Here is a 17,852-nt window from a genome sequence, read left to right as displayed (position 1 = left end):
GAGGGGTCACTGTTTCCCCAACAAATGTGAGAGGTAGAGGGAGATAGGGACCTGAGTCCCCCACTCCATTTTGCACTGTACTGACCACTGCACTACTCCAGGGACCTGCATGCTGCTCTAATATACCTGGCCATAACATCTGAGGCTGTCATAGAGGTTGGCAAGTCATATTTTTATTCACATTTTCTGGGGGTGGGAGGGGGTGCTTTATTCGTTATAAAAACAAATCTAGCTTAAAATTTTTAGTTTTTGTTTTGTTTTGTTCCATTATGGCTGAAAAATGACTTAGGAACAAATCAAAATAAAATAATCAAATCAAATCAGTTCTTGTATACCGCTGATATCCTCTTTCCAAATCCCACCCTTAACCAGCCCCCGACTTGCCCCCTTCAGTTTTGGACGCACTGCAGACAAACAGCATAGAAAAATGTCTGAAAAATAGCTTTCAAAAATACTGTTTTTTTTTCCTGAGAAAAATGTCAACATGCTGCTTTATGCCACTTTTTAGACATTTTTCTTTTTTGAAAATGAACCCCAAGGTCTATACCAGCCATTATTTTCTATGTATATCTTAAATATGCCACTTACGTCATATTAAATAATCAAAATTAGAAGATTACACTGAGAAATTTGCACCTTATATTTGGGCCAAAAATTAAGCTGTCATTATTAAATGAGTAATTCAGAATTCCTATTTGCTCATCAAGGACTCCACCAAAGCATTCGTGATGCTGATGTGGCACTGGGAGGATCAATGCTTGTGTATATAAATGGCACATTCACACAGAAAAGACCAAAGACTCACAGATTCAATCTCCTTATTCTGCCTCTAGAGAGAGAGAGAAAGACAGAGACAAACATGTCTGCCAAGGGTGGTAATGGTGCAGGACAGTGCAATCAGCAGACAACATGCCAACAGAATCAAGGCAACAACTCATGCCAAAATAAAGGACAAAGTTATGGTCGTAAGTTCTATTTTATTATAAGATAATGATTGTTGCTTCGACTCTTGATACAGTTTGCAAATTTTTCCTAAGATAAAGAGACCTTATTTCATTTTTAAGCATATCCTTAATCAATGGCCCTGTAACAGAATGAGACACTGCTAGGCAGGAAACCAGGATTCAATTTGCAAGCTTGGATTTAGTTCCTCGGGGTATCCTCTATGGTCTCTGAGACGAAGGATGATATAGCTATCTCTGAAACAGTAACACATCCAGATTAAAAGGTGCATAAATGATACTAGGTTCTAAAAGGAGTTATTTTAAGTCCAGAAATAGTAGCTAGGATAGCTTGTCTAGGTAGAAAAGGTAAAGTAAAGGAGGGAGAGGGGAGGGGAGGGGAGGGGAGGTTGGGAAGTGGGGGTGAGAGTGAAGGGGGACTCCAGATAATTGTGCATGAAATACCATTGTATGCATCTGCATCTGCATCTGCATTTTGCCCTTTCAGTCTTAGATAGTACAAGATGGATTACAATAAAATAAGCCAGAAAATAAAAATATAAGTAGATAATGCTAAGAATTCACAGACTTCACAATCTATATTCTGTTGTATTCTATGTTATCAGAAACATCTACAACTGGCCAGAGCAGTGCCTGTGGAGGACAGTGGAGCCAGAGCTCACAGAGCAGTCAGGTTGGAATTAATTCCTGTCAACAGAAAAGCCAAGGCTCTGGACGTAAGTTTTAATTAACTGCAATAATTTCCCCTTAGAACTGTTTAAAAATTATTGTGTGATTTTTAAAGATGTTTGCATTCATAGAATTATAGTTCTTTTTTTCTGATCTTTGTTTTCAGAAACATCTATATCTAACCAGGGCAGTGGTTGTGGAGGACAGAGTCAGAGCTCACAGAACTCTCAGGTTGGAGTTAATTCCTGCCAACAGAAAGATCAATTCTCTGGGCGTATGTATTAATTCATTGCAATAACTTTTTTCGTTAGAAATTATATAAAACTATTGATTGATCTTTAGATATATTTGCATTCATAGAATCATACTTCTTTTTCTTTTCTATATCTTCAGAAACATCTACTACATCTGGCCAGGGCAGTAGCTGTGGAGGACAGTGGAGCCAGAGCTCACAGAATTCTCAAGTTAAAGTAAATGACTCCTGCCAACAGAAAAGTCAAGTCTCTGGACGTATGTTTCAATTTATTAGAATCATTATTTCCATAGAGACTATTTATAAACTGCTATGCTATCTTTGAGGATGTCTGCATTCTTAAACAATAAAAATGTTATAACATATGAATAGATGATTTTATTACTGACGATGCCATTTTATTTAATTTCATTCAAGGTTAAATGTTCATATTTTAAATTATAATATAACCTCAATATTTTTAATGTGATGTTGTCATTTTTTATGATTTACACTGACGTGTACCCCATCTGTTATATACACTTTATGTAGGATATATACGTTTAATTAATTTCATTCAAGATTAAAGTTTCATAATTTAAATGTATCCTTTACAATTCAGTGTTGGCCCAAAGCTAGTTTCAGTTCCTCTATAGAGAATGAATTTGGAATATGGCATTGGTAATTTTTATAATTACTGGAAGAAAGAGAAATCCAGCAATCACAAAATAATGAAATCTATTACTCATGTTCATGAAGCATGCAAATTGATAGGCCTAAAAAAAATGAGATTGGTGACTATTGGCCAAGGTTTGTAGTTAGGAGTACTTGGCTATCCTATAAAAAGTTACAAAAAGAGGAGTGAACTTTAGGAATTTATGAAAATAAGGTTCTTCCATAGCAGGACTGTAAAGAATCACACTTCTTATTCTATTTTATAGAAACATCTTCATCTGGCCAGGGCAGTAGCTGTGGGGGACAGTGGAGTCAGAGCTCACAGAGCTCTCAGGTTGTAGGTGGCTCCTGCCAACAAAAGAGTCAAGTGTCTGGACGTAAGTTTTAATGCAATATAACAAATGTTCCATAGAAAATGTTTACTGTGCTATCTTTGGGGATGTCTACATTCATAAACTCTGAAATTTTTCTATAACAATTTAATTTTATTTAATTTCACTCAAAATTAAAGGTTCATAGTCTATTCTTAATGTCATACTTTCATGACAGAAGGTTGGCTAAAAATCAACTAGCATGGCAAGACATTGCTATATAAGAAAATTGGGATTTAATTCTTAATTCTAGTTTCAGCTTCTCTTGACAGCCTACAATTTGAATGTTGTTTTGTTAGAACTTATAATTCCTGGCATGAAGGGACACTGAATTATCACTCAACAGTGGAACATACTGTTTAGTTTCAGGGTACATGTAAATTGAGTGGCATCCGTAACTGTAATGTGTGGTGTAATATGTGGATTTTAGCCAAGAATTATAGTACTTGACTATCCAATAGAAAGTTACAAATTAGGAACAAACTTCAGGAAATCTTATAAACAAAAAAGGTTTGTCCATAGCAAGACTCTACAGCATCAAACATTTTCTGTTTTATTCTATTGTAACAGAAACATCCACAACTGGCCAGGGAATTGGCTGTGGAGGACAACTGAATCAGAGCTCCCAGAGCTCCCAGAACTCTCAGGTTGGAGTTGGCTCCTGTCAACAGAATAATCAAGTCTCTGGTCGTAAGTTTTGATTCATTATATCAATTTTTCATTAGAAAATGTTTCCATAAATGACAAATGTCATTTTATGTAATTTCATTCAGATTAAAGTTAATACTTTATTCTTAACGAGATACTCTCATGACACAAGGTTGGCCAATGATGAAATAACATGGTAATACCACTGTAATGTTGGAAACTGAGGTTTGGCTCTTAATTCTTTTTTCAGCTTTTCTGGACAGGCTGCAATTTTCTAGCCAGATGCATAGATAATCATTAAGGGGGCCTTTTACCAAAGCACTGCGTGTGTACTAGGATAGCCATAGGTATAAAATGGTCTTCTTAGGATGTCAGGTTCTCAGGTTCAGAGCCCACGGGGCCAGGCTCTGGAGCAAACGTGAGCCTTTGGGCTGCTGCCGAGGAGCGACAGCAGCAGGCAAAACCCACCAACCAACACTGGGCAAGCACACCGGCAGAAACTGCAGGCACTGCCCAGCGAACCGGAACACATGGACTGGAATCCCCCGGAATGGAGGACACAGGACTAGAACACTGGACTGCAATCCCCCGGACTGGAGGACATAGGACTGGAACACACACCGGACTGGAACACACTGGACTGGAGCACACCAGACTGGAACACACACCGGACCAGAACACACTGGACTGGAGCACACTGGACTGGTCCGTACAGCTTCACCTCCGCTTGGCCACTACCCCCCCACAAGGGTTGAGCCCTTGGGTTCGAGTGGCCGGCAGGACTTACCAGATACCGGATGACACAGGGACCAGGACTGGAAACAGAAGAGACAGCAGTGCTCCAAGGAACTGGACTACCCAGGGCACTCCTAGGCCTACACTAACAAAAGGACTTCCTAAGCCCTATACTAACAAGCTAAACACAAAACTAACAAGCTTCCTAAGCACTACCCTAGCAAGCTAGACACAAAACTATCAAGGTGCTTCCTAAACCAAGAGGGAAAAGCAGGGGAACCACAAGGGAAAAGCAGGAAAGCTAAACACACAGACACCAGTGCCCACTGCACTAACACTAACCTGGACCTTAGCAAAAGCAAGAAGGGAAACTAGACACAAAGTCAGAAGTGCACACTGCACCACCCTACCTAAAGCAAACACAACCGTTGCAAAGGGTCTGAAGGAAAGAACACCACTTCCTTATTAAGGCCCTCCCTGATGATGTCACACTCCCTAGACCCAGGCAGCACACTGAAACACAGAGAGCACACTGAAACCCATAGAGGCCCAACCCACACCAATGCAGCACCGTGAAGCACTTGAAGCCAGTACACCCAAAGAGAGGTAGAGCTAACTCAGTCCTCACACACAGCTGTAGTAAAGTGAGACAATTAGAGTCATGCTGCTGGAAGCTGCCAGCACAGAGAGAGCCAGCTCAGAAAGGACAGGCAAAAGAAACAGAAGCCAGCTAAGCTGACCAGCAGGAAAAAGTTAAGTTTGAGAGGGGTTATGACCACAATCATAACAGCGGGGATCTTTTACTGGAGAAGGACCGCGATGGACTGGAAATAATACAATTGAGAATGAAGTGGATACAGCACCGTTCACGGAAGAAAGTGTGTATCAACAACTTGAAAAGCTAAAGGTGGACAAAGCCATGGGACCAGACGGGATCCACCCCAGGATATTGAGGGAGCTCAGAGAGGTTTTGGCAGGTCCTCTTAAAGATTTGTTTAATGTATCCTTGCAGACGGGAAAGGTTCCGAGGGATTGGAGAACGGCGGAGGTGGTCCTTCTTCACAAAAGTGGTGATAGGGAAGAAGCTGGAAACTACAGGCCGGTAAGCCTCACTTCAGTTATTGGAAAAGTAATGGAAGCGATGCTGAAGGAAAGGATAGTGAATTTTCTGGAAGCCAATAAGTTGCAAGATCCGAGACAACATGGTTTTACCAAAGGGAAATCGTGCCAAACGAATCTCATTGAGCTCTTTGATTGGGTGACAGGAGAATTGAATCAGGGACGAGCTATGGACGTAATCTACTTAGATTTCAGCAAAGCTTTTGACACGGTTCCCCACAGGAGGCTCTTAAATAAACTGGAGGGGCTGAAGATAGGACCTGAAGTGGTGAACTGGATTAGGAACTGGTTGACGGACAGACGCCAGAGGGTGGTGGTGAATGGAATTCGCTCGGAGGAGGGAAAGGTGGGTAGTGGAGTGCCTCAGGGATCGGTTCTGGGGCTGATTTTGTTCAATATATTTGTGAGTGACATTGCCGAAGGGTTAGAAGGTAAAGTTTGCCTATTTGCGGATGATACTAAGATCTGTAACAGAGTGGACACCACAGAGGGAGTGGAAAACATGAAAAAAGATCTGAGGAAGCTAGAAGAATGGTCTAAGGTTTGGCAATTAAAATTCAATGCAAAGAAATGCAAAGTGATGCACTTAGGGAATAGAATCCACGGGAGACGTATGTGTTAGGCGGGGAGAGTCTGATAGGTGAGGCCCCACCTGGAGTATTGTGTTCAGTTTTGGAGGCCGTATCTTGTTAAGGATGTAAAAAGAATTCAAGCAGTGCGAAGAAAAGCTACAAGAATGGTATGGGATTTGCGTTACAAGACGTATGAGGAGAGACTTGCTGAACTAAACATGTATACTCTGGAGGAAAGGAGAAACAGGGGTGATATGATACAGACGTCCAAATATTTGAAAGGTATTAATCCGCAAACGAACCTTTTCTGGAGATGGGAAGGTGGTAGAATGAGAGGACATGAAATGAGATTGAAGGGGGGCAGACTCAAGAAAAATGTCAGGAAGTATTTTTTCACGGAGAGAGTAGTGGATGCTTGGAATGCCCTCCCGCGGGAGGTGGTGGAAATGAAAACGGTAACGGAATTCAAACATGCGTGGGATAAGCATAAAGGAATCCTGTGCCGAAGGAATGGATCCTCAGGAGCTTAGTCAAGATCAGGAGGCGGGGCTGGTGGTTGGGAGGCAAGGATAGTGCTGGACAGACTTGTACGGTCTGTGCCAGAGCCGGTGGTGGGCAGCAGGACTGGTGGGTGGGAGGCGGGGATAGTGCTGGACAGACTTGTACGGTCTGTGCCAGAGCCGGTGGTTGGGAGGAGGGGCAGGTGGTTGGGAGGTGAGGATAGTGCTGGGCAGACTTATACAGTCTGTGCCCTGAAGAGCACAGGTACAAATCAAAGTAGGGTATACACAAAAAGCAGCAAATATGAGTTATCTTGTTGGGCAGACTGGATGGACCGTACAGGTCTTTTTCTGCCGTCATCTACTATGTTACTATGTTACTATCAGGCTCATTTTCAAAGCACTTAGCCTCCCAAAGTTCCATAGAAACCTATGGAACTTAGCCTCCCAAAGTGCTTCGAAAATATGCCTCTATGTTACTAAAGCTTAGCTTGAGTTATGTGTAGCATGGCCCGTAGCAATAAAAGGGGCTCCTAATTTTCTTCAGATTACAGAATTTCTACTTTATTTGTAATAATATTTTATAGTTCAGCATTGGCCTCATGATTTAATGGTAGTGTAAAAATCTCTATGTGAAATACATTGGTTCAATTCTTGATGACAATCAAAGGCAGAATATTCTGGAAACAGCATTTATTGTCCTGGAGAGAGAGTCCCAACAACTACTGAAACAGTGATACCTTCTGGAGTTATTTATTTTGCTTCAGTCGCAGATTGTGGTCAGAATCATAGGGTCTGATATTCAAAAGGGTTTAACTGGTTAATAAAGACTTCTGTGCTTTTAAACCATGCTGAATGGGATGGGACGGGATATTCAGAGGTACTTAACTGGGCAGCATTGCTGAGTATCTCCTCTAACCCCCATAGCACTGTTTGGGTAGCAGTTGGGCAGTGCAAGACAGAGCTGAGGAATAGCTTGGATTTACTTAGTGGCAATATTCAGTCTACTAAAAAGATTATTAAGTGGCTAAAGCTAGGATTGTAAAAAGACTTTCCTAACCTTATCTGCTGAGCTACATAGACAGTGGTCTGAATATTGACCAATGCCTGGTTAACTTCTGTGTGCTACGCAAACACAATGCCAGTGCGCAGATATGACTCAGCATTGAATATCTGGCCTTAATTCTGCATGTGGCTGTAAGCTGCTTAAAAGCTCTGACCTTAGCAGGTTGAATATCAGCCCCATACCATATCTCTTCTGGTCAATATTTTTATTGAGATGGCTGTACTACACGGAAGGAGGTTCAACATGGAGGAAAACTCCAGGTAGTTCTGAATTAAGGTAAATGAGATGGTGATGAAAACAAGCTAAAGTGTCTTAAAATCATAATTCCTACTGTTGTGCTTTGTGTGTCTAGAATCAAACTCATCTTCCAAGGGTGGAAATGGTGGAGGACAATGTGGTCAAACAACACAGTGCTCACAAGGTGGAACTTCTGATTCTTTCCAAAATAAAAGTCAAGGTAATGATCTCAAGTTTCATTTCATATATACAAATGACATATTTCTTATACTGAAACATGACCCCTAGAGGCCATTTTGAACCAGATACTCGGAAGATATAGGAAGGTAGGATGAGGGCCTTAGGGAGGATGGGATAACTTCAGAGGCCCTTCAGGTTGGGGGGGGGGGAGAACACAAAGATAACTGTACCTCACCCCTTTAAGAAGCAGCCCAGGAGCATTGGGCTGCGACTTTGAAGCACGATGCTTCCGGTACGGAAAATAACACCGGCTTTTTCCAACTATAATGTTGGTTAAGGCATTCAGCGCAAACCACATTATAGAATTTCCATAGTAATTTGGTGTTTTGCATATATTGAATGCTTTGCCTCTTGTTACTTGTTACATCGAGTATTATCTGGGCGTCTAAATGGCAGATGATGTTTAATGTGAGCAAGTGTAAAGTGATGCATGTGGGAAAGAGGAACCCAAATTATTGCTACATAATGCAAGGTTCCATGTTAGGAGTCACCGACCAAGAAAGGGATCTAGGTCTCGTCATTGATGATACGTTGAAACCTTCTGTTTAGTGTGCTGCGGCAGCTAAGAAAGCAAATAAAATGTTAGGTATTATTAGGAAAGGAATGGAAAACAAAAATGAGGACATTATAATGCCTTTGGATAACTGCATGGTATAACTGCACCTTGAATGGTCACAGCATCTCAAAAAAGATATAGTGGAATTAGAAAATGTGCAGAGAAGTACAACGAAAATGATAAAGGGGGTGGGATGACTTCCCTATGAGCAAAGGTTAAAGTGGCTAGGGCTCCTCAGCTTGGAGAAAAGACGGCTAAGGGGAGATATGATAGAGGTCTATAAAATAATGAGTGGAGTGGAATGGGTAGGCGTGAAGTGTCTGTTTACTCGTTCCAAAAATACTAGGACTAGGGGGCATGCAATGAAACTACATTTAAAACGAATTGGAGAAAATATTTCTTCATTCAACATGTAATTAAACTTTGGAATTCGTTGCCAGAGAATGTGGTAAAGGCGGTTTAAAAAAGGTTTGGGTGGCTTCTTAAAGGAAAGGTCCATATACCATTATTAAAATGGACTTAGGGAAAATCCAGTGCTTATTTCTGGGATAAGCAGCATAAAATGTTTTGTACTTTTTTGTGACCTGGATTGGCCGCTGTTGGAAACAGGATGCTGGGCTTGATGGACCAGTATGGCAATACTTATGTACATATTTACTATTTCCTCTGCAGTGACTTCACTAACCCAGAGTTATATTAATCTAAGTTATGTTAGCACAAATCATGCTCATTAAAGCCTGATAAGGGTTGAATTTACAAGTTTACATTGATTTCCCAGTAGGTTACAACTTCAAATAAAGACAGCTTTTGCATTCATAATTGTTTTTCATTCCTTAATTTTGAGCAGGTGATTCTGTGGTCATCTCTCAAGCCCAGGGTTCTTGCTATAGTTATGGTAGATGAAATTTATTATCTAAAAAGTAAAAACCTAGGGGGCCCTTTTACTAAGCGGCATGTGCCAATCGTGTGCTAAAAAAATCTAAAATATATTTTTAGTGTGGGAGCAGAAATTAGACATGCCCTGTGCTAATAGGAAAATTGCCACATGCTGCTGATTAGCACAGGTTTAGCACAGGAGCTCTAACCACCTAGTAACTAGTTGGCGGTAAGGTACACCAACACTACTGGCCATATGCTAATTGGGAAATCAGCATTTGGCCATAAATTTAAAAAAAGGTTGCGACAATTTTAACACCCCACTAAAAGTGGCCTTAGCAAGTGGGAAATCCACATACTAAAAATAACAAAGGCCACTTCTTTGTGCGGCCTAGTAAAAGGACTCATGTATAACTAACTAACTAACTAACTAACTAACCAGAATTTATTTGTAATTGTATCTTATATATTGAATGAAGTATTAGTAAGTATACAGGGAGCTTGAGAAAGAGTTTGATAGGGCATAATTCCACTGATTTTCTGGTTCTTGTTCCAGGTGGATGTCAAAACACAGACCAGCAGAAACAATGCACAGGAGGAGCAAAGAAGTGAAAATGCAACACTGAAACTCCACTTTCCATAACTCAGCATCAAGCATGTTACCCTCTTTCTTTAATTTGGCGATCATTCTGATTTCAAAAGATCAATCTTTAATGCTAATTCCAAACAATGTCTTGTAATCAAAAATCATCTGTTCATTCCATATGGTTTCTCTGATATAATAAAGCAATTCTGATGACTGAAGCATATCATATTTGTCTGCACATTTCTTTATACAAACCTATGAAGTTTTAAAGCTCAAGCCTGGGTTCTGAGGGTTTCTTTAACAGTCGTGGTAAAATAGATGTTGTAGTAAGCTTTTGGGAATGAATCACCAACTGTGCAATGACTATCTTCAAAAACATATTTGGCATATACTTGTCCAAACACACAGTATCTTGTTATTGTTTACAAGTTACATTCTAAGCATGAAAGAGCAATATTTAGACCATAACGATTGGTTCATTCATAGCAGAGGGATATTTAAAAGATTTAATTGTTGGAAAATCTTATAGCAAATGCTTGTCCCTTCAAACAATTTACACAGTAGCAGATGCGGTATACCCCTAACCTTTTAGCAAGATATAGCTCTGGGTTAAGCACTGCAAATTTATAGTCAATTCAATGATAGATAGAGTTGTAGCTTTGAGTTGGCATTATTTTTCCATTTTGGGAATATTGTGCCACTAAATTGTGGCTGGATGTTCCAGGGTACCATCTTAAAGGGACCAGAACATAATTAACATTCAGTGCACATCCTTCTCCTCCTTTTTCCCCATCAAATACTCCTACCTGAAGATACCCTCTCCATAGACCCCCACCCCACCAAAAGCACTTTTAACAACTTTATATGGCAGATTGACTCTTAATGATAGTATGATGAGACTAGTGCTAGGGGGCAAAAAGTACCATTTTCAAGCTAGAACCACATAGGGTAGGAGTGACTGGGAATTATTTTTTCAAGTAACCATTAGACCAGCAGAGATTGGAGAAGTAGGTCTGGGGAGGGAAGGTTTTGTGTGTATGGAAAGTCTTCAGAGGGTCATTGATTGGGTATCTGGTAGGTGGGAGGCTTGGAATGGGGTTTATGAAAGTGCATTTGGAGGGTGATGGGGGCTCATACTGAATGTTCATAATAGTCCAGGTCCTTTAAGATGGTTCCCAGGTAGCAGAATAGAATAACATAGTTTGTGAGGTTGTTTGCAATGCGCTCTGTTCCTTCACTGCAGTACTATGGTACTTGCTTTTCTAAGATTAGTAACTCCTTTGTTAAATTCTATATTTTATCACGGCTTAGTTTCCTTAACCCTCCTTTAACTGAAGGGAGTAGTCCCTAGGGACAGGCTTTCTTAACAGAGATTTTCCTCTGTAGGTGAATGAAACCTAGAGACTGCATCATATCTACACTCCTGGTGCATCCTCTGTACCCGGCCAGGAGGTTTGATTTTGGAATTTTTCCTAAAATGTATTATATTTGTTGTTTGTTCCTACATTTTTGTGTTCAGTTCCTTGGGACATTTTTTGCAGCTGGATTGAGAAGGATTTATACTATCAATTCAGTGCACATGGACATTGAAGGTCACTTGAGCATGTGACACTTGAGTTTGCGTCTGATGAGCAACTGCGACACTTGAGTGTACTTCAGATGAGCAACTGTGACAGTTTTACATGTGGCAATTCAGTGAGCGGTAGTTTTATATTTAACAGGGATATGCAAGTTTTTCAGCCAACTGCGACTTGGGTTCTCCCATCAGGAATTGAGCGAGAGCCTGTGCTTAGGGCCTGGTTCCATGCTAAATTTCATTTTGCTGCTCTCTCAGGCTTGGGAAAAGGTAGAGGGTGGATGGCAGCAGGCCAAGCAAAGGGAAAGGAAGAACAGTGTGATAGTAGACTTGAGATAGAATAGATTAAAGCAGGAGTTTTGGGTGCTGCCATTTGGACACCACTGTTTGGGTGCAGATGCTTGAGTGCTTATTCAAACTGGTGCCCACCTTTGGGCACACAAGTTGCAGTGTCAAAAAGTCCCTTTGGACTTCATGCCTCGCTGCTCTGCTCTCATCTCCATGAACACTGTCTTGCATCTTGTGCTGTCGATGCACAAGACCCACCATTGACACCTGTCCTACATCCGGCTCTGCGGGCGCACAGGGACCACAATGGAAAACTGCCCCACATCTGGCTGCCAGCATACACCACCTGCGGCCATGGTGGAGACCTGTCCTGTACAAGGCCTATCATGGAGACTTTCCATACAGCTCTGCCATTGCAGAAGGCTGATTCAAATCCTGCCCTGGGCAAGTCCTTGACGTAGAAGAGAGAGAGCTGCCCTAGGTGGTGCCTGTCAGAGAGAACCCCTGAATAACAGCTTTGAGGCATCCTCCCTCACAGGCACCACAATGGCAGCTCCTCCTATCCGTACAGGTGATGAAATGACGTCACTTTTAACTGTCTCAGTTGCTAATCTGTCACTCACTAAACTGTCGCACATTAAACTGTTGCAGTTGCTCATTTGATGGACGCTAAACTGTCACATGCTCAGTAGGGAGAAATATTAGACTGGGAAGGACTGATGGGAATTGAGACGGAGAGACACTCATCCCAGAGTAGAGGATGGGGGTGAAATGGAAGAGAAAAGATAGAGTCACAGATACAGAGAAGAGATACTGGGCATGGAGGGAACATGTGGACAGTGACAAAGGGTCACTGCTCGACAGAGAGAAGATAGGAATACTCAGGGATAATGCTGGCCATGGGAGGATATGGTCACAGGGGCAATGCTGATCACATGGAGAGAGAGAGATGGACATAGGGAAAATGCAGGACAGGTCAAGGTAGGCACACAATGACACAGAAGGAAGATGCTGAACATAGGAGAAGATAGGGACACTGAGAGGGCATATTCTAAACATGGCGAAAGAGATAGGGACAGGGATAAAGAAGGAAGATGTTGGACAGGGCAGATAAGGACACATAGGAGAAAATAATGATGGACATGGAGAGAGAGAGGAAATGTCAAATGGACAGGAGACCCTGCAAAGACAGGAAAAAACAGAGAGGCACTAAGGTGGTATTTTCAGTGTCAGTGCAGAGAGAACAGGCCTCTCATTCAGTGCTGCAGGCAGCATTTAGTAGAGGAAGGTAACAACTAGCTTGTATCATACTAACACACATCTTCTAGAGCAAAGAATGTGTATGCAGTAACCTTCAACACAGTGTGGCCACAACCTCCGCAAACATTACAATGTATTGCATACAACACAAAAACATTGCTAGCACTGAACACATCATATATCTCATAGCAGCTGCTATGGAGGGCAAAATCACCTCACTAGAGTCACAAAGAGATGCAGAGGAAACTACTACTACTACTACTTATCATTTCTCCTAGGCCACACCTCACAAATATCTTACAAGGTGACATTCATAAAGGACACAACATGGACTAGAAAAGGTCTTCAGAGCACCCAGTACCATGCAAGGATCAGGCCTTTCAGGGCCCTGATTCCACTCAGAATGTGCAGGCCATTGCAAAGTCAAAAGGTAACCATGTTATCTATTAAAATAGCTATTCATCACACCCTGCATTGTGCAGAGCAGTAGCCATTAAACCTCGAAATAGACAGGTTTGTCCCCCACTATAGCTAAAGCAGAGGTTTGGAGCCTCTCATACCCACTTAAATCATTTTTAAAATTGACAGGGTGGCTTTATATTAGGATCACAAGTTACCAACCTTCTCTCTGAGTTCAGTGCCTGTCCTTGAGACTACCAATAGGTTATGGTTATGGCTTGAGGGGTCCTTTTGCTAAGTTGCATAGGTACCTACGCACTCCCAATGCATGCAAAATTAGAGTTATTGCCCGGTTACCGCATGGCCCTTGCAGTAATTTCAATTTTAGCATGCGTCTGCTACGTGTGTCTGAAGAATAGTTTTTATTTTCTGGCACATGGCATTACCATTACAACCCAGTAACCGTGTGAGACCTTACTGCTAGGTCAATGGCTTGTGGTAAGGTCTCAGACCCAAAATGGACGCCATGCAATTTTTATTTTGTCGCATGTCTGTTTTCAGAAAAAAAGGAGTTTTTTGGAGGAGCACTAAAAAATAATTCTACGCGTGCCAAAAACATGCGTCTACACTACTGCAGGCCATTTTTCAGCGCACCTTAGTAAAAGGACCCCTGAGTACCTTGGACAGAATACTGATCTCAGGTGGGGCCAGACAAAAATTCTAACCTCGCTTAACCCATTCAAAACTGGTTAAGGGAAGTATTAAACTAATGTGATGTTTACAAAGATGTTATTTTATTTTGTTTCTAAATAGTTGATTATACAATCAACTTAGACATGAATGAATCTGGAATGGTTAAAGTGCAGATGTTAATGATTTCACAAATCTCAATAAATAAGGTACAATCAATAAAAAAAAACAATTCAGAGAAAATATATATATTTTTCCACTCAATTCATAGTTAAGCTCTGGAACTTAAGTTCTGTTGAGGTAAAAACAGTTAGCATAGCTGGGTTTAAAAAAGGTTTGGATACATTCTTGGAGATAAAATCTATGAATCATTATTAGGGTAGATCCAAGGAAAGCCTCAGCTTAACCATGGGGGTAGGTAGCATGGAATCTTGGTACCTGTTAGGATTCTGCCAGGTACTTTTTATCTGGCTTGGCCATTGTTGGAAGCAGGGTACCAGGCTAGATGGACCTTTGGCCTGACCCTTGAAGAGTTATGCTAGCCCTTGCTCTCAGTAAATTTCCTAATCTTTAATCTAATAGCTTAAGTATTATTCTTCAAATAGTACAGTCCCTGTATGGCAACTTATGTTAAACCCTTACACTGAGGAGCTCTAGAAGAAACAAAGAGACCTTAGAAAGAAAGTCAAGGATAGGCAAGCAGGACCTTCTAGCCAGGTTGCTCTATCCCTGATAGTGAGCCTAGTAGGACTAATTACACAATCTCTGGGGCCTATGTTTTACTCTTCTAGGTAGGTCCTCCTGCCTTGCCTTGATATTTTCTAGCAAGCCCAACGACCTGTGTCTTTATGCAGTTTTCCCTTCCCATGGCAGTTAGAAAGGTATAATGTTCTTCCAGCATACAAGCATACTGGTTGACTTAGCTTAGAGTCTTATGGCTTCACTGACACTTGATTGCAAAGGTACAGCATCATACCTATTAATTTAATTTCTTATACAATGCCTGTAAGACTATAAGCTGTCAAAATGTTCCAAGAAAGCTAACAATTTGAGTTTGAGTTTATTCCTGAGGCAGTGGAGGATTAAATGACTCATTTAAAATCATGAGTAGTTGCAGTGGGATTTCTACTAGGTTCCTCTGTTTCTTAACCTGCTGCTCTATTAGGCTACTCTTCCAAGACCTGTTGTATTTTAAAAAGAAAAATGTCAAGCTGAGGTTCTGGGGTTTTCATAGTTGTATAGTTATGCATAATGGCCTATACAAACACATATTACCATTCTTTATAAAGGAGTACAAAACTCATAATCTGAAATATAAGCATGTATATGCCACTCTACATGTGCACTTGGTACATAGACTTTATAAAATGATTCTCTTATTGTGGTGATTGAAGTTTGGAGAAACAGTTTTTACTTCTTGCTCGTAGGGGTCTTTTTACCAAACTGCGGGAAAAAGGGCCCAGTGCTATCGGCGGGGGGGGGGGGCATTTTGCCCACACACCAGGGTCCTTTTTACTGCAGAAGGTAAAAAGACCCCAGGCACATATGGCCATGCGATAAGAGAACTCTTACGGGCGACGGGGAGCCCTTTCCATCACCCATTGAGGTTTTCTTTTTCCCACAGAAAAGGCGTATGCTCAGGGCGGGACTACCACCATTTGCTGCATTGGGTTGGCAGTAGTCCCAGAAGAGTGAGTGGTAAGCCCAATGCTCTGTAAAAGAGCCCCTTAGCTTGTCCTAAAATTGGGGCCCTTTTACTAAGGCATGCCTAAAAGTGGCCTGTGTTGGGATACGCACGTGATTTGGACATGCACTGGTCCATTTCTTCAGTGAGCCTGGAGAAATGACTTTTTTGTGCCGGAAAATGGATGTGCATCAAAATTAAAACCAGTACACATCCATTTTCATCCTGAGACCTTACCATCACTCATTGACTTAGCGGTGAGATCTCACACGCTAACTGGGCGGTAAGCGCCACGTGTTTTGGGTGTGTGCCAAAAATGGAATTACCGCCCGGGGCATGCAGTAGCCGGGCAGTAGTGCCAATTTGACATGCATTAGATGCACAAAAGCATCTATGCACCTTAGTAAAAGGGCCTCGTGTCTTATTTATAATGCACATCTTTCTTCTACCCTGTTCACAACATTATTGTCAGGTGAGTAACACTGGCCATGCATAGTTACTCACCTGGAAAGAGAAAAAAATAACTACTACATAATGAAATGAATGTGCCCTGAAGAATGAAGGAGTAACCTAAAAATGGATGTAATTGAGGTTATTCAGCTTCTCCAAATCATTTGAATCCTTTCTGCTGCCATTTTTGTCTTTAACCTGACCTGACTTGGCATTAATTACTCCTGTAGGAAATCCTTAAAACTAGTTCAGAGTCCTTTGCTTCAAAAAGGCACCAGTTTCTGAACTGGAAAATTACTTTCATAGTTACAGGAAGTTGCCATCAGGCCTCACTCTCAAACAAATACCTCAATAGGAGAGAGATCATTTCTACTATGAAAAAGAGCTTCCTCTAATTCCTGGAAATCTTCATACAGAAAAAAAAAACAGGATAAATCCTAAAATAGAGAATATTATTGATGATAACCCTATTGCAATATAAATGTAAGACATGCAGAAACTTGGGGGTTGGTTGATGTAGTGATCTATTGCTAGAAAATGTTATTGCAATAACATGGCTTATAGACCTTATTAAAGGAACTGAATATATATCATCAAGGGCAATGTCAAAGCAATACAACAACATAATTAAATGTATTTACAAGAGTAGCCTAATGGTGAAAACAGAAGGATGAGAACTAGAAGAACATTGATAAAATCCCACTGCTGCACCTTGTGATTGTAAACTGGTCACTTAACCCTCCATTACTCCAGGTACAAAATCTTAGTTTGTGAGCCCACTAAGGGCAGAGAAAGTACCTATATATAATATATAAGCCACTTTGGCTGTACATAGAAAAATTTTATATCAAATACATGACCCAATTCGTTGCCTTCAGAGACAGAAATATACCTACTGTACCTGAATGTACAAAGCTTCAGTGGCTTGCAAGAGGTTTATAAGAAATTGATACTGAAAACAATTTAACACGCTGTAATGGTCGCCAATTGGTTAAATCGCTTGTTTGCAGCTATCCGTTTATTTTCAGTGGCTCTTAACTGGTTCACCTCTGCTAAAAATGACTGGTTTGCACCAAATTCAGAAGCTGCTAACTGATGGGAATTTCATGGGCAGAGTTGGGTTAAATGCCAATATTCAGTCCCTCACTGCATAAACTGCTTAAATCGGGCCACATTAAGATGAGTCCTATCTTTAAGCGGTTTGCTTTGAGTGACGAGGTGCTGAATATTGTAACCAGCTAGGTGTTAGCTGTCTCAGAAAAAGGGATGTATGATGCCAAAGGTCAGGCAGGGCCCAGCATTTAACATCTGTGAATAATGCCGGAGGCAGTCTGCAAAATGCACACTGCTACTGGCTGAATATCAGCCTATAAATAAGATTAGTCCTTAAAAAAAACTTCCCATGTCCAGCTAAAAGTGCAGATAGTACATTTTGAAATGTATAGTTCTAGTCAGACTGTG

At 41.1% G+C, this 17,852-nt stretch overlaps 1 protein-coding gene and 1 long non-coding RNA gene across 2 annotated transcripts in view; both read left to right on the top strand.

Moving 5' to 3' along the window:
* Positions 1-810: 810 nt before the first annotated feature.
* Positions 811-17,852, top strand: part of LOC115470298 (loricrin-like) — a 29,907-nt gene continuing 12,865 nt past the window's right edge. The window contains exons 1-4 of the mRNA XM_030203340.1: positions 811-965; positions 1,568-1,678; positions 1,798-1,905; positions 2,025-2,141. Of these exons, the coding sequence (XP_030059200.1) occupies positions 860-965; positions 1,568-1,678; positions 1,798-1,905; positions 2,025-2,141 (442 nt within the window). The 5' untranslated portion in view covers positions 811-859. The remainder of the gene's footprint in view (positions 966-1,567; positions 1,679-1,797; positions 1,906-2,024; positions 2,142-17,852) is intronic.
* On the top strand, positions 2,811-10,253 carry LOC115470302. The gene is made up of 4 exons (XR_003942173.1): positions 2,811-2,915; positions 3,480-3,599; positions 7,902-8,006; positions 10,015-10,253. It is a non-coding gene; the product is annotated as an uncharacterized LOC115470302 (long non-coding RNA).

The sequence above is a fragment of the Microcaecilia unicolor genome, chromosome 5 (genome assembly GCF_901765095.1).
Source record: "Microcaecilia unicolor chromosome 5, aMicUni1.1, whole genome shotgun sequence".
NCBI lineage: Eukaryota > Metazoa > Chordata > Amphibia > Gymnophiona > Siphonopidae > Microcaecilia > Microcaecilia unicolor.
The sequence above is the reverse complement of the archived record's forward strand: the minus strand, read 5'-3'. Positions and strand labels throughout refer to the sequence as shown.